The sequence below is a fragment of the Staurois parvus genome, unplaced genomic scaffold, assembly GCF_062004578.1.
Source record: "Staurois parvus isolate SC_StPar_1 unplaced genomic scaffold, SC_StPar_1.0 ptg000436l, whole genome shotgun sequence".
Taxonomy (NCBI): domain Eukaryota; kingdom Metazoa; phylum Chordata; class Amphibia; order Anura; family Ranidae; genus Staurois; species Staurois parvus.
In genome coordinates this window covers 782,052-809,105 of record NW_028318232.1, presented here as the reverse complement: position 1 = coordinate 809,105, position 27,054 = coordinate 782,052, and the positions used below count along the sequence as shown (strand labels likewise).

At 40.7% G+C, this 27,054-nt stretch overlaps 1 protein-coding gene across 2 annotated transcripts in view; it reads right to left on the bottom strand.

The window, feature by feature from the left end:
- The window catches only part of GUCY2C (guanylate cyclase 2C), an 879,595-nt gene that overhangs the window by 225,898 nt on the left and 626,643 nt on the right, over nt 1-27,054 (bottom strand). For both annotated transcript variants that reach the window (XM_089687691.1, XM_089687690.1), the window contains 2 exons: nt 15,506-15,597; nt 13,043-13,201 (listed from right to left, as the gene is read on the bottom strand). In XM_089687691.1, the coding sequence (XP_089543817.1) occupies nt 13,043-13,201; nt 15,506-15,597 (251 nt within the window). The remainder of the gene's footprint in view (nt 1-13,042; nt 13,202-15,505; nt 15,598-27,054) is intronic.

Here is a 27,054-nt window from a genome sequence, read left to right as displayed (position 1 = left end):
AACAATTCTTGATCGTAGGTCTTCTGAGAGCTCTTTTCTGCAAGGCATGGTTCACATCAGACAGTGCTTCTTGAAACCAGTAAACCCAAAACAGGTGTGTGTTTTTTAAGGGCAGGACAGCTTTCAGCAACAGATCCAATATCATCGCACTGATTGGAGTCAAGGTTGGCTCACTCCTGGCTCCAATTAGCTCTGGGAGAAGTCATTAAGCTAGGGCCTCACATACTTTTTCGTCCCTGCACTGTGAATGTTTACATGTTATGTGCAATTAAACCATGGCAACATCTAATGTTTGTGTAGTATTATGTTCAGCAGACTGTGTTCTTCTATTGTTGTGACTTAGATGACGTTCAGAGCACATTTTATGCCCAATTCATGCAAAATTTCACGTAATCCCAAGGGGTTCCCATACTTTTTCTTTCAACTGTATTATAAAAAATGTAAAGATCAACTGGTGCCTAAACTGAGTGTATATATGAACGCATTGGGAGGGGAGATGGAGATAAGAGAGGCATCCCTACAGACCCATATAACAATAATACCAAAAGATGGGAGAGATGGTACGCAGTGTTCTAGTTATAGACCAATATCCCTGTTAAATATAGACACTATATGCAAAAGTGCTAGCAGATAGGCTAAAAGACTTAATGCCGGAGTGGATTCATATGGATCAGGTGGGGGTTGTCCCCGGGAGAGAGGGTAGGGACAATGGATTAAGATCATTGTTGCTTATACAAAAAAGTAAAAGAGAAAAGTCTCCTATTTTGTTAATGTCGATAGATGCTGAGAAAGCATTTGATAGATTAGATTGGGCTTATATCATGGATGCTGCTCAACCGACCCCAGGAGGCTTCTGTTGGTCAGATCAAGTGAGGAGAGTGGGGGAGGGCGGAGCCTAACTATGGCGGCGTAGGAGAGCACGGAGTGTGAGCTCCCCATGCTTCTCCCCACCTCGGATACCTATACTCCGGTGGCGCAGGGGCTGGGGGACCTACCAGAGTGAGGTGGGTCCTGGAGTGGAGACGGTGGTCCCGGGAGCGGTGAGGAGTAGGTGGACCGTGGCATCGGGACAGGACGGAGACATGCTGGAGATCCACTGGAGGAGGTGCAGGCTGAGTGCAGGGTTGCCGGGGAGATGAGGAGGCGCGGCTTGATCACGTGCTAGCCACAGAGAAGCACTGGGTAGGGGAGAAGCCAGCCGGCATTCAGAGGAGAGAGGAAGACGCCGGTTCCCCCCCCAGTGCATGGCTATTGAAGGCGGCAAAAAAGCCTCTCAGCAGTATGCCCCCCCCGGAGTGGAAGGGATCTATCCACAGGCGAGCAAACCTGATTTAAAAGAACCAGAAGAATCCCCCTTTGAAGAGAGCAATGGAACTGGAAAGCTGAGGAATTTGCTGGTGGCTGCGGCTGTCTCATTAGAAGAAGAGCAACTGGATGGTGAGTGTGAGCAGCCTGGACTGGTCATTTTTATGCAATAGTGACTGTGTGCGGGGTAAAGAAGAGAATTTGAAAAAGGGGATTCCCAGGAGATTTTGAAGGAGATAAGGAGGAATTAAAGTAGCCTGGAAGGAGAACTAAGTGGAAAAATGGATAATAATAAGCATGGATAAAATTTGGGTCCTTGGCGCTTACTTGTGGTAATTTTGTGGTCCCGTTATTGAAGAAAACAAGACACATAGAAGAGATGAAGAATAAAAATGTTAAAAATAGTGGGCCAAAGGGGTCTCAAACTGGTACGATAAAAAAATATACGTCCCAAGGAAATGTGACTCCAGAAAGATCTCTAGGTGTTGGAGAAAAAAAGTGAACTGGAAATGAGTATAGAGGGCAGCCCTAGGCTCTCCCTGGGAAAGAAATATAGTAGCCAGCAAGCAACAGAAAATTTGGAGACAAGAGATATGGAAAGTGAATTACAAGTACCAAACAAGAAAGAGATGGCAGATATGTTTAAGAACTTAGAAAAAGCAATAAAGCAAGAAATGGTAAATATACGAAGTGATTTGGGGCAGATGCTATTAAGGGTGGAGGAGACGGAGGAAAGAGTTAAAAATCATGCCCAATATATCTCTGACCTAGAGAAAAAGATAAGGGATACCAGGAAAGACCAAAAAAAGTTGCTTTACAAAATGGAGGTAGAAGAAAACAGAGAGGAGAAACAATCTCAGGGTAAGAGTACCAGAGTCTGTAAAGGGAGAAGAAACTCGAAGCCTTGTCTGTAAAATTGTAAACTCCATAATGGACAGACCAGAAAAAGAATTGGTTAACCTGGAAGGTGTATTCAGGATAGGAAAGATTCAACAAGGAAGTGGAAAAGAGAAACCAAGAGATATAATTGTCCAATTCCAGAACTTGGGAGATAAAGAAGAGCTATGGAGAAAGATTAAGGGAAGATCAATTATTAAGTATGGAGAAATGAATATACAGATTTTTGCGCACTTAATATCAGAGACACTATGGAGAAGAAGATCTCTGAAACCCCTGTTAGAACAGATGATAAAACAGAACGTGCACTATAGATGGGGTATTCCGGAGTGTTTAAGTGGATGGAAGAATGGAGTTACAGCGTATTTGAGATTCCCCGAGGACTTAAGAGACTTCTGTGGCAGACTTGATTTACAAATGACAGAGGTTCCTGGCTGGGAAGGTGAAGAGGGAGATTTTGGAGTTAGAGGGAGAGAGGACTGGAGGTTTGTTAGAGGAGGGAGATAGGGAATTGAGAGAGGGGATGGAAGGAGATGGGTATAGTTATTGTCGTTTTTTGTTTTTTTTCTCTCTCTTTTTCTCTCTCTCTCTCTCTCTTTCCCCCCCTCTCTCTTTCTCTCTCCTAGGCTTCAAGAGCTGCTGGGACCATATCGAACTAACTAGATAGATACGGGGTATCTGAGGTGGTGGGAAGTAGAGGGGACCATCCATGGGTGGAGTTCAACCCCAAGGTGGTAAATCTATGGTGGGCTTGGACCCCCAAAAGATGTATAAGCAAAATGCAAGCCTAAAAGAAGGGAGGGGTGGGAGGGGGGATGGATTGGAGGGAGGAGGGGTGGGGGAGGGGAGGGAGGAGGGGAGTGGGGTTGATAGCATGCATAAAGAGAGGAGTAATAAGGGCAGAGAGAGGGGAGGAGAGGAGAAGATAGAGAGAAAGGAAAAGTTATAGAGAAAATGGAAGATTTAAGGTTTATAACTTATAATGTAAATGAGTTGAATTGTCCAGGGAAAAGGTTTAAATTATTTAAGGAATTACAACATAGAACAGCCTCAGTGGTTTTCCTGCAGGAAACGCATTTCGAATTGAAGACAAACGTTAAGTTGAACTCCAGATATTACCCAGCATGGTATTATGCAGATTCCCCAATTAAGAGAGCAAAGGGAGTAGCTATAGGATTTGCAAAGAATATAAGGTTTGAGCTGGAGGATAGAAAGGACTGATCCGGATGGGAGGTTTTTATTCCTGAAAGGTAAACTACAAGATATTGAATGTACAGTTGCTAATTATTATTGCCCAAATAAGAAGCCGGAGCTATTTTTGAAAAAAGTTTTTAAAAAATTGATGGATTTTAGAAAGGGATATTTGATAGTAGCTGGGGATTTTAATTTATGTATGGACCCTCAAATGGATACAACTTCCACTGCACAAAGGGAGGGGAGTTAGTCCCTAAGATTACTGAGAAAAGTGATAAGGGAATACCAATTGGTAGACAGTTGGAGAATCATGCACATGAAAGATAGAGACTATTCCTTCTTTCCAAAGGTTCATGAGATGTATTCTAGGTTGGACTATGTACTGATAGATCACTGATTAATAGAGTCTCTGGTTAAAGTAACAATAGAGGTAAGGTCACTCTCAGATCATGCCCCTGTTGTAATGAAAGTGGGATGGGGAAAGAGGCCTCCAGGAGGGTTGGTATGGAGGTTAAACGAGGCACTTTTAACGGATCAAGAGACCGGGAGAAAGAAAAGGAGATTAGGAGATATGTTGAGGAAAATGAAACAGGAGATGTGTCGGTGGCTACAGTTTGGGAGGCCCATAAGGTATATATAAGAGGAATCCTTATCGCAATTGGGGCAAGGAAAAAAGAGGAGAGAGAAAATTAGTGGGCTCCTAAAGGAATTAGCTGAGTTTGAACAGTTGCATAAAAAGAATATAACACAAGAGATAATGCAGAAAGTTAAAAAAAAGAAAGAAGTATTAGAGAATATGATGGAAGAGGAGAAGAGGAGAGTCTTTAATAAAGTATTATGTGAAAGGTATAGATGGGGGGATAAACCAGGAAAGTTTTTAATGAGAGCTCTGAAGAAAAAGAAAAATAGAAATTATATAGATAAAATAAAAAACCCCAAGGGAGAACTGGTTCACTCAACTAGAGATATTGCGAAGGTATTTAAGGATTACTATAGTAAACTTTATAATATTGCCCCACAAGACTTAATATATAAGAATGGAACAGCAACTATTGAAAAAAGAAAGATATATATAAAAAATGCAGGTCTACCGAAATTAAATGAAGAACTATTGAACTCCCTAGATTCTGAAATTACATATGAAGAAATAAAGACAGCATTAAAAAGCTCCATGACGGGTAAAAGCCCAGGGCCTGAGGGATACACTGTTAGATATTATAAAAAATACAGTGAATTGTTAATACCTAAATTGAAGTCCTATTTCAACACTTTGGGGGGAGAGATGGATATGAGGCGAGAATCCCTGCAGGCTCAGGTGGTTCTTATTCACAAAGAAGGAATAAGACCAGTATCATTAGTGAATACAGATACGAAGATATATGCAAAGATATATGCAAAGATCTTAGCGAATAGGCTGAAAGAGTTAATGCCCGAATGGATACACAAAGATCAGGTGGGTTTTGTTCAAGGGAGAGCGGGTAGAGACAATGGGTTGAGATCCTTGTTGCTTATTCAGCAAAGTAGAAAGGGAAGGACTCCAGTGGTGGTTCTTTCAGTGGATGCAGAGAATGCATTTGATAGAGTTAATTGGGGATTCATGATGGATACATTGGAGGCCCTGGGAGTGGGGGCTAGAATGAGAGCATGGATAGGAAAGTTGTACAGGAGTCCCTCCGCAGGGTTATGGTAAATGGAGAGATGTCAGAGTCATTTGGGATGACAAATGGAACAAGACAGGGTTGTCCGTTGTCTCCATTGTTGTACGTTTTGTCCTTGGAACCATTGTTGTCAACAATAAGGAAAAACCCAGGCATAAAGGGAATATGTATAGGAAATATAGAGCATATAGGTTGCCGCTTTTGCAGATGATTTATTGTTCTATGTTGGAAATCCTAGGACAACGCTCCCTAATTTAATGAATTCATTGAAGGAATATGGAGAGATGTCAAACTTAAAAATTAACCTGGCTAAAACAGAGATATTAAACATAAATCTTCCAAGTAAGGAAAAAAAGGGGATACAAGGGGAATTTCCCTTTGTGTGGAAAGAGAGAGAATTAAAATATTTGGGGGTAAAACTCACTTCGGCATATAAAAACCTTTATAGATCAAATTATATAGAAATGTTAAATTAAATTAGAGAGGAATTAAAGAGATTAGGAGGAGGAAATCATTCCTGGATAGGACGTATACATTTGATAAAAACGGTAATTGTCCCCAAAATCCTATATAAATTCCAAATGGTCCCTATTAAGCTTCCAGAGGTATATTTTAAGATGATTAAAAAGATGATATCAAGATATATTTGGAGAAATAGTGTGCTTCCTTGTCAGTCACTTTATCCATCCCCCCCTCTATGACCCTCTCCTGTTCCATGTCTGCAGTCTCTGACCCTCTTCTGTTCCCTCTCTGCAGTCTCTGACCCTCTTCTGTTTCATGTCTGCAGTCTCTGACCATCTCCGATAGCACGTCTGCAGTCTCTAATTATCTCCTGTAGCATGTGCTGAAATGTTTTGTATGTTTGCAACTTAAGCCACACAAGTAAACCAAGTTCTGCCTCATCACAAGCTACTAGTGTCTTCTCTAACACATAAACAACAGGTTATGGGCCCAGCTCAAGACACTGAAAAAAGGAAAACTACAAGCAAGTAAGTGCTGCATTTACAATCCTACCAAATCCTGTATGAGGAAACAAGAGCTGTATCCAATTCACTGACAAATGGCAAGTGCTTCAGATATGAAGTTTACAATAGCAAAGCTCCAAAGATGACTTGTGGCAGGTACTAGATACACACAGACCCAATGACAACCCGGAAGAATGGGACAGAAAAAAACAGGCAAGCAAAAGCAGTCATAAGCCTGTTAGTGGAGGACGATCAACTCATTCATATAAGGAAAGAAAACACAGCTAAAGGTATGTGGACTGCATTACAAAAACTGCATGAACGTGCAAACCTAAACACAGTAAACTATATCTGCTGCGCAAACTGTATAAGATGAGGCTGGAAAAAGGGCAGGAAATGGGTGAACATGTAAATGCTATGCTAGAAATTGTGGACCAGCTGTGTGCAATAGGTGAAGAAATGAAAGACAATCATGTAGTAGCACTACTGCTATGCAGCCTTCCAGAATCATACAGTGGCCTTATAAATGCTCTAGAAACTAGACCAGAAACTGAACTGATGCTGGAATATAGTAAGGGAAAATTAATTGATGAATACAGAAGAAGAAAGGAAAATTTGCATAGTGAAGAGAACGAGAGACCAGAGGCAGCTCTGAAGGTGCATGAAGGCATAAGACAAAGCAAAGAAACCAGGGTATGTTTTTGCTGCAAAAAGGCCGGTCACCTGAAAAAGAACTGTTCAATCTGGAAAGCTGAGCAGCTACCCACAAGAAAAAGAGCTAAAGCGGTCATGAAAGAAAATGAAAGTGCATCATGAGTGGTACTTTTAAAGTGACTCAGAATAGTACCTCACACGGATGGTACATTGATTCAGGGGCAACAAGTCACATGACAAGCGATGAGACATTCTTCACAGAAATTGATTTTAGTGTAAAAGATAAAGTCTTCCTAGCAAATGGGAAAAGTATTACAGCGGAAGGTAATGATCAGGGATTTCTGAACTGCAAAACGCCATCAGGGGGCAAGCAGAGCATCCTTGTAAAGAATGTTCTATATGTTCCAAGGCTAGAAGGAAGCCTCTTATCAGTTAAAACCCTTGCAAGCAATGGACTCACTGTCCAGTTCAGAGATAATGAATGCACAATTCAAAATGGAAAGCAAATTCTAGCAAGAGGAAGGTTAAATGAACATCTGTACAAAATCGTCACTGAAAGTGAGAAGGCTAATGCGGCAACTCATGACCCACATGACAAGTGCATCCACCTGTGGCATAGAAGATTGGGGCATCGAAACCCAGAAGCTATAAAGGACTTTGTAAAGAGAGGTCTATCAGTAGACATGAAAATATTGCCTTGCTACACACTCAGCAAGTGCACGTGTTGCATCAAAGCAAAGGCCACCCGAACCTCTCTTCCACAGACCAGTCAGAGTAAAACCATTAAACCCATGGAACTGATACACAGTGATGTGTGCGTACCAATGAAAACCATCACACCTGGCGGGAACAGATATTTACTGACTTTCATCAACGATTATTCCAGGTACACAATAACGTATCTAATGAAGAACAAAAGTGAGACATTAGAAAAACTTCAAGAGTTTGTAGCTATGACAAGCAACAAGTTTCAAAGGAAACCTGGAATAATATGCACTGACAATGGAGGGGAATATATGAATAAAGAGATGGAATCATACCTAAAGAAACAAGGTATTATACACCAAACAACTGTACTATACACTCCTGAGCAAAACGGCGTAGCTGAAAGAAAGAATCGCACTCTTGTAGAAATGACCAGATGTATGATTGCAGACGCTGCCTTACCTAACAAATACTGGGGAGAAGCAATAATGACTGCAACATACCTACAAAACAGGCTCCCATCAAAAGCTATTGAGAGTACACCATAGGAAATGTGGAATGAATCAAAACCTAACGTAGGACACATTAGAGTGTTTGGCTGTAAAGCATATGCCCACATTCCAAGTCAGAAGTGCTCCAAGTTGGAGAACAAAGCCATAGAAGGCATTCTGGTGGGCTACAGTGAGCAGAGTAAGGGATATAGAATCCTTTGTCCAAAGACCAACAAGGTCACAGTAAGCCGCAGTGTTTATTTTGATGAAAGTGAAGCACCAGATAATACAATTCTTGAAAAATGTGGAGAGGATTTACGCACTGAATCGGCAAGAGACACCGACCCATGTGAAGCAGGACAAGAGCCAGAACAAGAAGTGGAACTTACAATCAACGAGCCAATAGAACCCACTGAACAACAAGAAATCAGAAGATCCTCTCAAATGACAAAAGGGATACCACCACGCAGGTTATCATACGCTGCTAAAACACATCAAACACAGGAGCCAACATCCTGGGAAGACATAGAAACTTTGCCGAGAAGGGAAGCCGATCAGTGGAGAAAAGCAGCTGAAGAAGAAATAAAATCACTTCAAGAAAATAAAACTTGGTCACTAACAGAACTTCCTTCTGGTCGCAAAACCATCAAAAACAAGTGACTGTTGCACTCTCTTCAACTGAAGCGGAATACATAGCAGCAGCACATGCATGTCAAGAAGCCATTTGGATTCGTCAACTTCTACTAGACATGGGACTGAATATATCACAACCCACACCCATCTTTGAAGACAATCAGGGATGCATAAAGCTTACACACTCTGAGAAGATTTACCCAAGAACCAAGCACATTGATGTAAGATATCATCTGCTCAGAGACATGCAAAAACAAGGGGTTATCGACATCCAGTACTGCCCATCAGAGGAGATGACTGCAGATGCACTCACCAAACCTTTGCCAAGGGAACGTCATTGTTTTCTACAAAAGAGGCTAAATGTCATATAATTATGCACATGCCATTGAGAAGGGGTTCTGGGGATGCAACAGCATGTACTATATACAGTATTTTGTGTTAATATCACTTGACCAGTAGATGGCACTGTACACTAAGGTTACCAGTTGTGCATATCTGTAAAACTTGTTGGTTCTTTTTCTTTTCTCTCTCTCTGTATAACCAAGATGTCTGCTGTTACAGTTTGCTGAAATGTTTTGTATGTTTGCAACTTAAGCCACACAAGTAAACCAAGTTCTGCCTCATCACAAGCTACTAGTGTCTTCTCTAACACATAACCAACAGTTAGAAGCTGATTGGCTACCATACCCAGCTGCACCAGATTCTGTGTGCACCAGTTGTGGTAAATATCCCCTTGTGTCAACAGAAACACATTAACACATTCAAGCCTCAACAAACTCGCACCAGTTCACACACTGTATTGGCATGCAGTAAAAATTAATAATAAGGTGAAAAATGAAAATTCAAATAGCCAGGTGTAGCGACCTTTAGATAGGTGACCAAACTTAAGGCATTTTTACTGAAATATAGTTTACTACATGCTGATAAAGTGTACGGGCCAAACAACCAGATCCCCTTTCAAGAGGATTCACCATAGTAACTCAAGCAAGCTAGACCAAGGTACAGGGAAGAATGTATTCTGTTTGTGTTATTTTGCTTTTGTTTGAGATGTTCATTGAGAATAATGTGGACATCTGGTCAATTATCACTTAGGGCTCATGTACACGCGTTCAGGAGTAGAGTTTACCGGCATTTCAAGCGCAAAACACTTGTAAACGCATTTATGCGCATTTGCATTTAGACTTTTTTTGGCTGGTTCATATCCAGATGCTGTCCAGTGACTTTTTTCGTCATCAAAAATGCAAGCACAGCCTTTCCCATGTATTCAAATGGACCTAATACACCGGTTCAGTCAGTTCCAGGTTTCGCGCAAAGGATAAAATGGTAGAACGTGCTGTATTATGCTCATGATGGGAACCATAGTGAATACAACCCGAAAAGACAGGTAATCTCAAAACATACTTCTCAATCTGCTTCTGCTCTCTCTATTTCTCACAAAATGTCTGAAATAGTTAATTTCTTACTATTTTTCAGTGCATTCTGGGCATTTGGGAGGGTCTCCTGAGGTTATCTTTTAAAAACGCTTCTAAACACAAACGCGCATAAACATGGCTGAACGCGCATAAACGTGCTATGTACATGCGGCTAAACTGACATTTTCAACCTACGTTCGTTTTCTAGCAGTCAGTTTCTATTTATTCTGGTGAGACTGTATTTTATTCCATATAGTTCAAAATTATACTATCATTATACGATCAAATGTATTTAGACATTTATGTCCATATACATTTAGTTATTATAAAAAACTTTTTTTTACATATACTGTATACACCTAAGATATTGTTACCTATTTTTATAAAGATATATTTAATTTTTTTAAATTATTATACCCACATATTACATTTTTTATAGCTTTTTCTATATATTTTTCATACTTTTGATATTTACATATCCATATACATCATATGAATTATTTTTTTTATAGTTTATGGGGATTTTTCACCCCTGAAATGCTTTGGCCACTGTGTTTCTACTAGCTGTTACTGCCCTGTCAAGAATGGACTTACAATATGTGGATGGAAATAATCTATACAGTTTTAGTGTTTTATAACAAGCAGGGCTTGCTCATTAGAACCCTCAAATATTATATATTTTCTGATAGAGGCCCTGGAGAATAAAAGGGTGGCTGTTGCAATTTTTTTTATGTTGCACAATATTTGTGCATCCATTTATCAAATGCAGATATTCAGGAAATATACACTTGAATGAATGCATGTTGTTCACTGTGCACACAAACACAATATAATTCAAATTTTTGGTAAAATATTAAAGATGATGTCATGCCAAGTAAATAGATACCTAAAATGTCATGCTTTAAAATTGCAAATTCCTCTGGAAAGGTGACAAATTATGGCACAATACTGTAAATTATACATAGACTTTATGGATGCTTTAACATCCTTTACCATTTACCAGTTTAGACTTAAGCAGGAGGTCAGGCACAAAAATTATTATTTTAACTCTGATGTTTGTGGTACGATTATTGATTACATATGCGTGCGAGACCTACAGGGGTGTACTCATTTCTGTGAGATACTGTACATGTGCATTTGCAATTGCGCATGAGCACTGGGGGACAGGGGTGCTTTAATTTAGATTTTTAGATTTTATTATTTATTTATTTGATTTAATTTTTCTTTTACATGGTCTCTTTAAATTTTTTCGGACCAACTTTAATGCTATAAAGTTGGTCCAAAAAAAGTTGGGCTTAGCAACATGATAGCATGGGGAATGAAATATACTCTTTACTGAGAAATCTAGAATCTATTAGACCCCTGATCTCTACTCTGCCCTCAAAATCATCTGACCAAACCGATAACAAACAACTGAAACCAGAACGGACATAAGACATGTAGCTTCCAGCTTCATTTGTCACTGAGAAGGGGAAGGAAAGGATATTCCTTCTCTTCTGTCTTCAGCTGGCCCAACTAATTCCTAGTACACATGATGAAAATATTGGGCGAATGGTCGTTCATTTTTTTCTGCATGCTAGTCTCATATCGAAAATGAATAGGTTACTAAAGTTACAAACATTCTTGTAAGAGAGAATACAACTTCAGAAGTGATGTAATGTATTGTATTGTAATGTATTCTTTCATTTCTGAGTAGGCAAGGTCTTGGTCACTTGATTTTTTGTACAAACTATATTAATTACACAAACATTGTTCGCTTTGTTATCTTATGAGAACATTTTTTCTGCTTTTCCCTTCGGATATTTTTGCATGAACTGTTGATCGTCTCTCGAAAGCTGTGAACTAATGAGCAGCTTATCAGACAATTGCTCTGAATGCATTTTTTTTTCTGTCCGATTTTCTCATCATGTATACTAGGCTTTAGTATAGCAGTCTTGGTCTCCTTGATAACATGGTAGAGCCTAGGAATGGTGGTGGGGTGTGGTGAGGGAGCCCCCTTTCGCACCTGTAACAGTGTGTGCTTGAAGATCCATTTGGTTCACGTATACAGGAAATAGATTTAATAGTTCTTAAAAATGATAACCACTTAACTGTATGTTTACATGCTAGGGACGGGAAGTGGTTAAATGCTGATGTCTGCTGTTTTTCTGTGTGCTTACTGGAATTTATGTAAGAAATGTTGTAATTCTTGAAATGGAGAGGTGCTGCTGCCAATCTTTCTGCATTCTGGAAAGTATCTATAAATTTAAATTTTTATAGCTGTACCAGTGGGGCTTGCTGATGTAAAGAGGTTGATATTTTTTGCCACACTGGAATTTATCTACAATCAGGTTGAATAGGGGGAATGGTAATTGTTCAAGTGATGCTGCCATTATAGCTTCTGCAAATAACCTCACCTAAGGGCCTGGTCTTTCTAAAATAGGGATGCTAGCTGTGCTAATGCCCATTCCTGCTACCACTGTCACACAATTTCTGCTCAATGAAGATCTGAAGATCTTTAAGTGGCTGCGTCCCCTATCTCAAATGATGCAGATAAACCTGCGTTGAGAGAGCTAGGATTGGGCCAGGGCATAGTGAATATAGTGAATAATGAGCACCATATGAATTGTCATACTTCATTCCTAAATAAGAGCACTAGGGACTCGGTAACAGAGGTGTGCAGATATTGTGCCTAGACAGAAGGAAAGGTCCATCTCCATTCCTTTATTGCATTTGCTTGTCATGTAACCAGCAATTTAGGTGATACTATAATGAGTTACTTATGGAAGGTCTATTTTGATCTCATGAAATCAAACAGTGCTGTATACTGTATATACTGACGCTGTGTACAGTTTATACAGAGCTCCCAGCGAGTGCATCTCTTAATTTAGCAAATAGTTTATTTAGATCAGCTTGGTCCATTTGAACAGTTTAAAGTCACAAGAAACCTATAGTTAGGCTTTAAATATATTATAACTTTTACAAATAAAATGTTTAACTCTAAACAACCAGCAAGTACAAAAATATTCCAATGTATGTATAAAACCATATATTCACTTTTCACTGGAACTGGAATTATCATCACAGAAGATTTTGAAAAAAAAAACTATGTATTATAGAAAAAAATACATTTAAAAATGTTCACTAACCCTGGTAGCAGCATAAAGTTCAAACGATCTGCACGGTCTCTTTCTGCTTTGTACAACTGTGTGCGTTCCTCTACTAAATGCTCGAGGTTTCTTGAGTACATTTGCAGCCGCCTTATTAAGGTATCCATGTAACTTTCATTTGTCTGGTTATGAAAGTTGCTGCATGAAGAAAATAATTATAATACTTGTAAAATGGGAAAACAAACAATCATAAAATACATACAAGGAAATGTTTAGGTAACCATCCATATCAGAATTGATCTTTGTAAAAAAAAAATTACTTTCAAGTATTAAATATTTTGTTTCTTTGCAACAGGTAAATCTGGCCAATTGACAGGTGCTGACTTTTAAGATGGAACTTCAGTTTTTAAATATATTGTTCCATAGTTTCAGCGTTCTCCAAATTCAAGCAGCTATGTACAGCACCGAAAAGACATGTTCCATCTGCCCCTTTGCTGGATGAAAGCCCTGACATACCACTGACATTGGCTTTATATATGTAAGTAGGACAACACTACAAGAGGCATGTGTATTCTGGGTGTTGCGTGTGGGACTATTGTGGAGGAGTGGTGAAAACCTCTACATGTGAACACTATTGTGCAATTAATCAGAGACAGATCTTTTTTGCACTGGGCACTTTTATGTGGCTTTGCTGTTTTTTCACTTGTTATCTATTTGTGATTTAAGCGCTTAGCACGTTATTCATAAGTGTAGTAGGAGTGTGTATATACATTAATTTTGGAATTTCTTGTTTGTAGGTTATTTATTATAGCACTCCAATTCCTGAAATTTGCTTTTAAAGTCAATTTTATGTGACTAACTGCAGCAGCTGTATTATGCTATTTAGGCATAGCGGGTTTTTAATCACAAAATAAGGGAAGAAGGAATGAAGGCATTAATTAAAACTAATTAGTGTTCACTAAGGTTTAATAGGAGGTTACAAAAGTATTATTTTATACATATTCTCTATTTACACGTTACAGAGCAAGACCCAAACTGTCAAACTGATAGCTTAGTCCTGCAGTTTACACATGGAGAACATGAATTTTCATGTATAATGGGTGATAAGCTCTGCTTAACAGGGCCGCACAGAGCTCCTGAAAAATAAAGGGTGACTGTCATGCTGACAGTGGTGCAAAGAGACACTGTTTGCACAGGGACAGCAGTAATCTCCCTGTGTAATCTGCAGAACTGAGCTATCAGTTTGACAGGTCAGACATGCACAGTGCAGGAGACTATCATGTGATGCAGAAGCAGGAAAGGGTCCAATCCCAGCTGTGCCCACTGTAGCATTGCATCTAAGGGATGTGACTGCCTTGCTTTACACTTGCCTGGCTTTGTTGATGTCACTGGAAGTAGTAATGCTTCAGCGTTGGTCTTAATAGGTGTAATAGTACTCCTTCCCTAATCCTACGGGGTGTTCCTAACCCTAACCCTTGGGAGGAATAATGCCTTTTCTTTGGTGTCAGTCAGAGAAGAGAACCCGTTCATGGTGTTGGTGGGGTAAGAAAAATTGCCCCGCCAGTGTCAGTAGAAGAAATGGTTCCTCATCATTGGCAATAGTGTAAGAAGAACTACTGCCCCATTTTAGGGGACAGTGGGAGGAGGAATAGTGTCCCATCATTGGTGTCAGTACTGAGAAGAACAGTGGCTAATCTATAGTGTAAATGGAGGAATGCATAGTGCCCCAATGTTGGTGCTAGTGGGGAGAGGAATAGTGCTCCATCACTGGTGTCAGTAGGAGGAATAGTGTTCCATGATTAGTTTCAGTAAGAGGAGGAGGAATAGTGCCCCATCAATGGCATCAGTGGGGGGAAGAATAATGTTCCATTGATGTGTTAATAAGGGGAGAGGGGAGAGGGAAGGAACAGTGCACCATCATTGATTCCATTTGGAGGAATAGTGGTAGCAAAAAAAATCCCACAATATTGGTGTCAGTTAAAGTAGACATAGTTCTGGGAGAAATAGTACCCCATTTTCTTTGTCAATGGGTGGAGGAACTGTGCCCCATTGTTAGTGTTAGCAGGAAGGGAGAGGGGAGAGAATTGTGTCCCATATTTTGTGCCAGAGGGTAAAAAATGGTGCCCTTTTTTATGTCAAAGGGAGGAATATTGTCCCATTGTGAGAATCATCCAACAGAGCCAGCTGAAGTAAATTTCTGCTTGCTGGAACAATTTGCATGTAAGGCAAGTAGAACTTTAAAATATGAGCTTGTTTCTGGCCCATGATCCATAGACTGAAGACCACTGTTCTAACCCATCATTACTCTATCCTAAACATCCCCAAAAAAGTTAGATTAAACTTGTCAAACTTGATAAGTTAGAATTTGATAAACTGAATAAAAAAGTATATATTTTTTAAACTATGAATAGGTTCTTTGGGGTCACTCATTTCAAAGAAGACTAGTCTTTAAAAATCTTAGGAAGTTATGTACTTTTTTTCCAGTACTCGCAAGAACAATACCTAAAGACTTTAGCCAAGGTATTTTCAATTTTCTTGAAGTCAGGTCTCCTCTCTGGATCCTCCTCCCAGCAGCTCTTGACAAGCATATAAACCTGAGAAAATACAATGAAAGAAGACATAGAGGGAGATTTACTAAAATTGGAGTACTCATAATCTGGATCATCTGTGCATGGTAGCCAATCAGTTTCTAACTTCAGCTTGTTCAATAAGCTTTGACAATAAAACTTGGAAGTTAATTGGTTTCTACTGCAAAACTGCACCAGATTTTGCATGCTCCAACTTTAGTAAATCTCCCCCATATTCTCAAAAAGCCAGGTGTCCTTCAGTTAAAACAAATAATAAAACATTGTTTAGACTAATTATAGCATATTTATTCTGCTTCAAATTTAGGTAAAATGTTTTGTTTATTTATTTATTTTGCATTGAAGAACACAACATGTTCATGGTTGCCAACATTTCAAAAACATTTTTAGGGACACCTTTTTTTAATGTGCGTTCAGCAAGCCATTATAGGCAGAGAATGAGGAGTCTGAAGGGTATGACAGTGGGCAGTAAGTACAAGAGAGAAGTGTGGAGGGTATGACAGTGGGCAGAAGGTTCAGGAGAGGAGTGTATGACAGTGGGCAGTCTGTACAGGAGAGGAGTGTGCAGGGTATGGCAGCGGGTAGAAGGTACATGAGAGGAGTGTGGAAGGTATGACAGTGATCAGCATATACAGGAGAGGAGTGTGGAGGGTATGATGGCGGGTAGTATGTACATGAAAGGAGTGTGGAGAATATGACGGTGGGCAGTATGTACAGGAGAGGCGTGTGGAGGACATGACGGTGGGCAGTATGTACAGGAGAGGAGTGTGGAGTGTATGACAGTGGGCAGTATGTAGAGGAGAGGAGTGTGGAGGTTATGACAGTGGCAGTAGGTAAACGAGAAGAGTGTAGAGGGTATGACATTGCGCAGTATGTACAGGAGAGGAGTGTGGAGGATATGACAGTGGGCATTATATACAGGAGAGGAGTGTGGAGGATATGACAGTGGGCAGTATGTACAGGAGAGGAGTGTGGAGGGTATGGTGGTGGGTAGAAGCTACAGGAGGGGAGTGTGGAGGGTATGACAGTGATCGCTATGTACAAAAGAGGAGTTTGGAGGATATGACAGTGGGCAGTATGTACAGGAGAGGATTGTGGAGTATTTGACAGTAGCCAGTATGTACAGGAGAGGGGTGTGGAGGGTATGACTGTGATCAGTATGTACCGGAGAGGAGTGTGTAGGTTATGACAGTGGACAGTATGTACAGGAGAAGAGTGTAGAGGGTGTGACATTGGGCAGAAGGTACAGGAGGGGAGTTTGGAGAGTATGACAGTGGGTGGTATGTAAAAGAGAGGAGTGTGGAGGGTATGACAGTGATAAGTATGTATAGGAGAAGAGTGTGGAGGGTATGACAGTGGGCAGTATGTACAGGAGAGGAGTGTGGAGGTTATGACAGTGGCAGTAGGTACAGGGGAGGATTGTGGAGGATATGGCAGTAGGCACACGAGGAGAGTGTGGGAGTATGACAGTGATAAGTATGTATAGGAGAAGAGTGTGGAAGGTATGACAGTGGGCAGTATGTACAGGAGTGGAGTGTGGAGGGTATGACATTGGGCAGTATGTACAGGAGAGAAGTGTGGAGGGTATGACAGTGGGCAGTATGTAGAGGAGAGGGGTGTGGAGGGTATGACAGTGATCAGTGTGTACAGAAGAGGAGTGTGTAGGCTATGACAGTGGGCAGTATGTACAGGAGAGGAGTGTGACAGGTATGACAGTGGGCAGTATGTACCGGAGAGGAGTGTGGAGAGTATGGCAGTAGGCAGTATGTACAGGAAAGGAGTGTGGAGGGTATGGCAGTGGGTAGAAGGTACAGGGAAGGAGTGTGGAGGATTTGACAGTGGGCAGTATGTACAGGAGAGGAGTGTGGAGGGTATGGCAGTGGGTAGAAGGTACAGGGAAGGAGTGTGGAGGATTTGACAGTGGGCAGTATGTACAGGAGAGGAGTGTGGAGGGTATGGCAGTGACCAGAAGGTACAGGAGGGGAGTGTGGAGAGTATGACAGTGATCGGTATGTACAAAAGAGGAGATTGGAGGATATGACAGTGATCGGTATGTACAAAAGAGGAGATTGAAGGATATGACAGTGATCAGTATGTACAGGAGAAGAGTGTGGAGAGTATGATATTGATCATTATGTACAGGAAAGGAGTGTGGAGGCTATGACATTCAACAGTATGTACAGGAGAGGAGTGTGAAGGGTATGGTTGTGGGCAGAAGGTACAGCAAAGGAGAGTGGAGGGTATGATGGTGGGCAGTACGTACAGGAGAGGAGAGTGGAGGGTATGACGGTGATCAGTATGTAAAGGAGAGGAGTGTGGAGGGTATGACAGTAATCAGTATGCAAAGGAGAGTCGTGTGACAGCAAGGAGTATGTACAAGAGAGGGGTGTGGAGGGTATGACAGTGATCAGTATGTTCCAGAGAGGAGTGTGTAGGTTATAACAGTGGGCAGTATGTACAAGAGAGGAGTGTAGAGGGTATGACAGTGGGCAGTATGTACAGGAGAGGAGTGTGGAGAGTACGACAATGATCGGTATTTACAAAAGAGAAGTTTGGAGGATATGACAGTGGGCAGTATGTACAGGAGAAGGAGTGTGGAAGGTATGACAGACAGAGTAAATAGGAAAGGTGGTGGTGTCTCTATGTGAGAAGTGATCTCTGAGCGAGTGTGAAAGAGGACCTAGTTGATGGAGAGTGTGATGAGGCTGAAGTATTATGGGTGGAACTGCACATGGGGGTGCGTACTACAAAGGTAATCATTGGAGTTTGTTATAGGCCTCCCAGTGTTAATGAGGAGGTGGAGACTCAGCTCCTTGCACAGATCAAAAGGGCTGCAAAGGCTGGGACAGTGAAAATAATGGGGGATTTTAACTACCCAGAAATTGACTGGAGTATTGGTACTGCAGGAACAGTTAAAGGGCAAACATTTTTAACCCTACTACAGGACAATTTTATGCTACAGTTCATAGAAGCCCCTGCTAGGAATTATGCTCTGCTGGACCTGGTAATCTCAAACCATGCAGAGCTTATTACAAATGTCCATATAAAAGAACATCTGGGTAGCAGTGACCATAACATGATTTCATTTATTGTTAGCTGTAAACAGCAAGCACATACAGGAAAAATAAAACACTCAATTTCAAGAGAGCTAATTTTCCAAGGTCAAGGCTGAGAGCTGTTCTCCAAGAGTTAGACTGGAAGGGAATATTGGCATCGATGAACACAACACAGAAATGAGAGTTCTTCAAAAAGACTGTATGTGAACACACTGCAAAATATATTCCCATGAGCAACAAGTTTAAAAGGCTAAAAATCAAACCTATGTGGCTTACGGCCAAGTTAAAAAAGCTATAGATAAGAAAAAAGCTTTTATTAAATATAAAAATGACAGAACGATATCATCGTTTAAACATTACAAAGACTATAACAGAATATGCAAAAGGGAAATAAAGGCCGCAAAAATTGAAAATGAACGACAGATTGCAAAAATAGCAGGACCAACCCCAAATCATTCTTCAAATATATTAATAGTAAAAAGGTCAGGTCCGAACATGTAGGCCCTTTACAAAATAATCTAGAGTGGGTGACTGAGGACAAAGAAGGCAAATTTATTTAATACCTTCTTCAGCCCTGTGTATACAAAGGAACATGGGGGAGCTCTTGTCCATAATGGGCATGGTATTGACACAGCTCCAGATGATCCACATTGGCTCACAATTGATATGATCCAAAAATATTTAGACAGTATGTTGGATTTTAGACACATATAATACTTCTTTTAGTGTCTTGAGGCGATTATGAATGAAAGAGCCATTGAAATAAAAAATGAAGTGTGATTTTATTCTATCACACAATGGTGTAAAATAACAATGTAAAGCGTATTATGAACAGTTCCATGCATAGAAGGGAGGGGACGACACTCGCATAATGTTTTTGATGGACAGGAACATATGTATGCTGATGTACAGCTATATATTTAAAGAATAATATAGCTTAAGAACATATCAATGTATAATCACAAAACTACCGTATTTTTTGCTCCATAAGATGCACCTGACCATAAGACACACCTAGGTTTTAGAGGCAGAAAACAGGAAAAAAAAAATTCTGAACTAATGGACTGCAGACATAGTATAGGGGATGACCAGAGACTGCGGACACAATACAGGAGATGACCAGAGACTGCGGACACAGTACAGGAGATGACCAGAGACTGCGGACATAGTACAGATGACCAGAGACTGCGGACACAGTACAGGAGATGACCAGAGACTGCGGACACAGTACAGGAGATGACCAGAGACTGCGGACACAGTACAGGGATGACCAGAGACTGCGGACACAGTACAGGGATGACCAGAGACTGCGGACACAGTACAGGAGATGACCAGAGACTGCGGACAGCACAGGGATGACCAGAGACTGCGGACAGCACAGGGATGACCAGAGACTGCGGACAGCACAGGGATGACCAGAGACTGCGGACAGCACAGAGATGACCAGAGACTGCGGACAGCACAGGGATGACCAGAGACTGCGGACAGCACAGGGATGACCAAAGACTGTGGATAGTACAGGGGATGACTGCTGACCTTTGGGGAGGGGGGGAGCGGGTACCTGAATTTGACAGATACCCGCTCCCACTTCCGCAGAGTTGTTCTTTCATCTTACCTGTTCCTCTATCCAGCCGCGTGCTGTCTTCCCGGCTTCTGTAATGGCGCTCGGCATGACAGCCGGGTGCCCAGTGCGCATGAGCGAGAAGCACTTGCGCTTTGTGATTGGTCCGGCGGCTTCTGGGATCTGTCATGTGTCCCAGGTGCCGCCTTACCATTCACAAAAAGCACCGCTTCTTGCGCATGCGCACTTGACACCCGGCTGTCATGCCCACACTACAGAAGCCGGGAAGACCGCGCCGCTGGATAGAGGAACGGGTAAGATGAAAGAACAACTCCACGGAAGTGGGAGCGGGTATCTGTCAAATTCAGGTACCCGCTCCCCCTCCCTCCCCAAAGGTCAGCAGTCATCTCTAAGGTCCCGCTGTAGAGCTGAGCGGCCGGCCCGGTATTCTGACACGGCGGCAGTGGAAATACCGGACCGGCCGCTCCATATTCGCTCCATAAGACGCACTGACATTTTCCCCCCTTTTTTTGGGGGAAAAAAGTGCGTCTTATGGAGCGAAAAATACGGTATATATGTATCAATGTTAGAAACGTATACTAAATACACACAGATACTATTAAAATACATAATGTAATAGTAAGTCACTTCTAATAACCTTGACATATACTACCAGAGACGTTTAACCAGCTATGCCTAAATATAGTCTTCAGCTAGTTTAGCTAGTCTCAGCTAACTCATTCATATTTACTGTCTCAGCTTAACTTATATATCTTTTGATCTCAGTTATTTTACTGAAGAATTAAATAATATCATCGGTTTAAGGCGACAATTCACACATATTAATATTAATTATGATTAATCATAAAAACCAAATATTTTGCAAGCTTGCCATCAATATAAGTGCCGAATCATAATTTTGATTTCTTAACACAGTATAAAGGCGAATAAAGCACCTGGAACGGATGGCATACACCCACGGGTCCTTAAAGAATTGAGCTCTGTCATTTCAAAGTCATTATTTCTAATTTTTAGGGACTCTTTAATGACTGGCATAGTACCACTGGATTGGCGTAAGGCCAATGTAGTGCCAATATTTAAAAAGGGGTCAAAATCTTTACCAAGTAATTATAGACCTGTTAGTTTAACTTCTATAGTTGGGAAGATATTGGAGAGTTTAATAAAAGACCACATAGATGAGTTTTTGTGGGAAAAAAATATTTTAAGCAACAGACAGCATGGATTCATGAAAGACAGAAGTTGTCAAACAAATCTGATTTCTTTTTATGAGGGGTGAGCAAAACCTTGGACAGAGGGCTTGCGGTGGACCTGGTATACTTGGATTTTTCAAAAGTGTTTGACACAGTTCCCCACACACAGCTAATGTGTAAATGGATAGATAACTGGCTAAAAGATCGTATTTAAAATCCTCTCTTGTATTAAAAGAGGTAAAGTATAGACTCCAGAGAGAGAGAGATATCAAATTACCCCTGTACAAATCATTATTAACACCTCAACTGGAATATGCAGTTCAGTTTTGGGCACCAATTTACAAAAAAAACATTTGGGAACTTGAGAAAGTACAGAGAAGGGCAACTAAACTGATAAGAGGCATGGAGGAGATCAGCTATGAGGAAAGATTAGAGGAACTGAATTTATTCTCTCTTGAGAAGAGGAGATTAAGGGGGGATATTATCAACATGTATAAATATATCAGTGGTTCATATAGTGAACTCGGTGTAGAGCTATTCACCCTGAGATTATCACAGAGGACAATGGGGCACCCTTTATGTCTGGAGGAAAAGAAATTTAATCTCCAAACACGGAAAGGTTCTTCAGAGTGAGAGCTGTGAAAATCTGGAATAGACTCCCTCAAGAGTTAGTTCTGGCCAGCTCAGTGGATTGCTTCAAAAAAGACCTGGATTGTTTCTTAGATACACAGAATATAACTGGATACTAACATTTATAGGTAAAGTTGATCCAGGGAATATCCGATTGCCTCTCGGGGGATCAGGAAGGAATTTCTTTTTCCAGCTGGCGCAAATTGGATCATGCTTTGCTGGGTTTTTTTGCCTCTGCATCAACTGTGGGTATAGGATTTTTTTTTCTATGGTTGAACTGGATGGACTTTTGTCTTTTTCAGCCAGACTAACTATGTAACTATGACAGTGATCAGTATGTATAGGAGAGGAGTGTAGAGGATATGGCAGTGGGCAGTATATTGAGGAGAGGAGTGTTGAAGGTATGACAGTGATCAGTATGTACAGGAAAGGAGTGTGGAGGGTATGGCAGTGGGCAGAAGTTAAAGGAGAGGAGTGTGGAGGACATGGCAGTTGTCAGTATGTACAGAAGAGGAAGGTATGGCAGTGGGCAGAAGGTACAGGAGGAGAGTGTGGACAGTATGACAGCAATCCGTATGTACAGGAGAAGAGTGTAAAGGGTATGATAGTGTGCAGTATGTACAGGAGAGGAATGTAGAAGGTATGACAGTGATCAGTATGTACAGGAGAGCAGTGTGGAAGATATGGCAGTGGGCAGAAGGTAAAGGGGAGGAAAGTGGAGGATATGACAGGGGCAGTATGTACAGGAGAGGAGTGTGGAGGGTATGATAGTGACCAGTATCTACAGGAAAGGAGTGTGGAGGGTATGACAGTAGGTGGTATGTAAAGGAGAGGAGTGTGCAGGGTATGATGGTGGGCAGTATGTACAGGAGAAGAGTGTGGAGGGTATGACAGTGGGCAATATGTACAGGAGAGGAGTGTGGAGGGTATGACAGTGGGCATTATGTACAGGATAGACTGTGGAGGTTATGACAGTGGCAGTAGGTACAGGAGAAGAGTGTAGAGGGTATGACATCGGGCATTATGTACAGGAGAGGAGTGTGGATGATATGACAATGGGCAGTATATACAGGAGAAGAGTGTGGGGTATGGCAGTGGGTAGAAGGTACAGGAGGGGAGTGTGGAGGGTATGACAGTGGGTTTTATGTAAAGGAGAGGAGTTTGGAGTGAATGACAGTGATCGGTATGTACAAAAGAGTAGTTTGAAGGATATGACAGTGGGCAGTATGTACAGGAGAGGAGTGTGGAGGGTATGGCAGTGGGAAGAGGGTACAGGAGGGGAGTGTGGAGGATATGACAGTGGGCAGTAAGTACAGGAGAGGAGTGTGGGGAGTATGACAGTGATCGGTATGTTCAAAGGAGCAGTTTGAAGGATATGACAGTGGGCAGTATGTACAGGAGAGGGGTTTGGAGGATATGACAGTGGGCACTATGTAGAGGAGAGGAGTGTGGAAGGTATGACAGTGATCAGTATGTACAGGAGAGGAGTGTGGAGGGTATGGCAGTAGGCAGAAGGTACAGGAGGGGTGTGTGGAGAGTATGACAGTGATCAGTATGTACAGGAGAGGAGTGTGGAGGTTATTGCAGTGGGCAGAAGGTACAGGAGGGGTGTGTGGAGAGTATGACAGCGATCAGTATGTACAAAATTTTTAAAAAAGTTTTGCGCTGCTACTAGAAAAGATGGGACTATTGGGGCAGCAGCACACACCTGGCTATACCACCAGCAGAAAACAACAAACAGAGAATTGATGTTGCGCTAATACACCATAACATACTCAGTAAATGGAAGGAATATGGGAGTGAAGGGAAAGGTGAAATAATAAAGGTCCAAAATGAGGACCAAAAGGTGTAACAGACAATAAACTGTGACCGTGGACACAACGCACTGAAATGATAAGGGAAAAATAAAATATTAACAAAATCACAGTAATAGTGGGACATATGAGTCCGTCATAACATAAATGAAATAACGTGAATACAACTGATGAGAAAGTGGAGCAAATTGTGAAAAATACAAAATGAAGTGCTTAGTATTAAAAGTGGACAAACCACTTATCACAGAAGAATGACAATAACAACGCACAGTGAGGCCAAAAAATGTGACCATGCGACTAAAGAGTCATAACACAAAGTGCATCAAAAGGCCATGTGACATAAAATGACCAATAAGTGACCATATAAATACTATAAATAAATGTGGCAAACATATATAGAGTGCAACTAGTATAAAACAGAAAATGGTGATACAAACACACAGTGAAACTAAATGAATGTATTATTGTACACCGTAAAATACAATAACACAATGAAGAAATAAATAATGTGACTAAAAAAAATCATAATGAGACAAAGTTCATGTGCAAAAACATCCAATAAAAACGCATAAAAAAACCACAACGTGGATAGGTAAATGATTGTCACCTCTGCACCCAGACCCCAAGGGGCCAAAAGGCTTTCAGGACACTCACTGCAGGGGCCCTTTAAGTGGAATCCCAAATGGCGATGTAGGGATGATATCCCCCTCACTGGTGGACCATACTGTTCAGCGGTGGTAATATATCTTTCACCTTTGGACATGGAAATCCGCCAGCGCACAGAACTCCTGCCAGGGGTTTGTTGGACCAGAAAAAACAGCCAGCTCACAGCACACCCAGGGAGACAAGAAAAAGTGCTTCCATAGTGTAATATTGTAAATGAATCAAATTTATTGTAAAGACAAATACGCACTTACATGGGAACAGATCAAACAAGGCATCAATCACATGTGCTGATATAGGTGTACTGGGTGTACCAATATGGCTGTGGCCGTTCGTGTCGGAAATTACGCCACCACATTCCGCTCTCCAACCTACGCGTTACATTACTGTCACATGACTTCATCAGGGTACTGTAGTGGTGACACTGGGCTCCTTTTATAGGGAGCTCATAGGTGAAACTAAGCTAGGGGGCAGGTGACCAGCAGCCATTTACCCAGAGCCCGATGTCCTAAATGGGATGGGAATTTAATTCCATGTTAATGCCAATAGTGTCCACAAAGTTTTTTCACCCAGGGAACGAACGTATAGCAGGGAGGTGGTTAAAAAAGGAAGATGCACAATTAAGGGATATAATGAAAGGAGAGGAAATATATTCATTCACGGAATTGAAAAATAAGAGTTATTCACTAGATTTGATGAGTGGCGTTATTTTCAGTTAAAACATTTTGTTGGGAAGGTCCCCAAATCTTTAAGAACAAAGGATAAATGGAATCCATATGAACACTTAATGAATACACGGGGAGATGGGAAACACGGGACTTCTAGAGTATATAAAATTTTCACTAGACTATTAACGGACACAACTCCTCCATATATAGAGCAATGGGGAAAAGAATTAGGAGTGAAAATAGAAGAGGAAAACCAAAAGAAAATATATAGAATTACACATGGGAATGTAAACATGAAGGATGTGGAAATGAATTACAAATTTTTGGAAAGGTGGTATATCACTCCAAATATAGCACATAGACAAAGTGTAGATAATTCACCTTTATGTTGGCGTGGATGTGGGGAAAGGGGCACAATGTTACATATATGGTGGGATTGTTTTAAAATAAAAGAGTATTGGGAGCAAATAATTCACGAGATTCAGAAGATAACTGAGATTAAAATTCCAAAAGATCCAGTGATATGTCTCTTCCATGATACTATGTTTTCAGTAGAAAAATATAAAAACTTATTATATTATTTAAATGCAGAAAAAGGTGGATAAGCACCAAAAATAAAAGATTGGTTGGGAAAAGTGGATCAGATATACAGAATGGAGGAACTTTACCATATAAACAAGGATAGAATGGAGATCTTCCGGTAGAGATGGGAAAAATGGGAGGATTATAGAAGGTCAAATCAAACTATAGTACCCTGAAATAGAAAGACGAGGAGAAACAAACAAATTAGAAAAGAAGTCAAAAGTAGAATAATATCGCGTAAGATTCCCAGGAAAGAGGATATTAGAGAGCGGAACGGGGAGGGAGTTGAGGGGAAAGGGAATGGGGAGGGTGGAATTGGGGAATGGGTATAGAAAATGTAAATTAGTTTATGTATATGTTAAAACATTATTTATTAGATATGTAGATATGTTTTCTCTTTTCTAGTGAATGTAAAATTTAAAATGGTAAAATCAATAAAATATGTATTAAAAAAAAAGATCAAACAAGGCATCAATCACATGTGCTATTATGGGTGTACTGGGTGTACCAATATGGCTGCGGTTGTTCGTGTTGGAAATGACGTCACCACATTCAGCTCTCCGACCTACGCGTTACATCACTGTCACATGACTTCATCAGGGTACGGTAGTGGTGACACTGGGCTCCTTTTATAGCGAGGTCATAGGTGAAACTAATCTAGGGGGCAGGTGACCTGTGGCCATTTTCCCGGAGCCCGATGTCCAGCAGCCATAATTTTGAAGACCATAGGGACAACCACTGCATAGAAACATGCACAGGCTGGATAAAAACAATCCTTTAATGGAACTTTAAAAAATCGGGGAAAAAAGGAAAAGCAAGATAAGAAAAAACATATATACATATAAATATATATATACATACACACACACACACATATATATATATAAATACATACACACACACATTCATACAAATATATATACATATACACATACACTAAGGGGCAACTAAAGGCACGAAAATACTGTATGAAAATAGTGTAAATAAAAATATAAATAGACTGGATGGACAAGACCCTCAAAAACAATCCAAAATGTACATAGATGGATGAATACAAATAACACTAGAGTGAAGAATAAATAAAGAGGAATAATACAAGAGAATGGGGCAATACTAGTTCGGAGTAAAAAATCTAAGCCTAAAAAAACGCATGAAAAATCTCAGCTTAGAAAACGCATGAACAACTGCACATAAAAAGGTGAAAAAAATATATAATAATAAAAAATACATAAAAATATACACACACACACACACACATATATATATACAGTATATATGCAT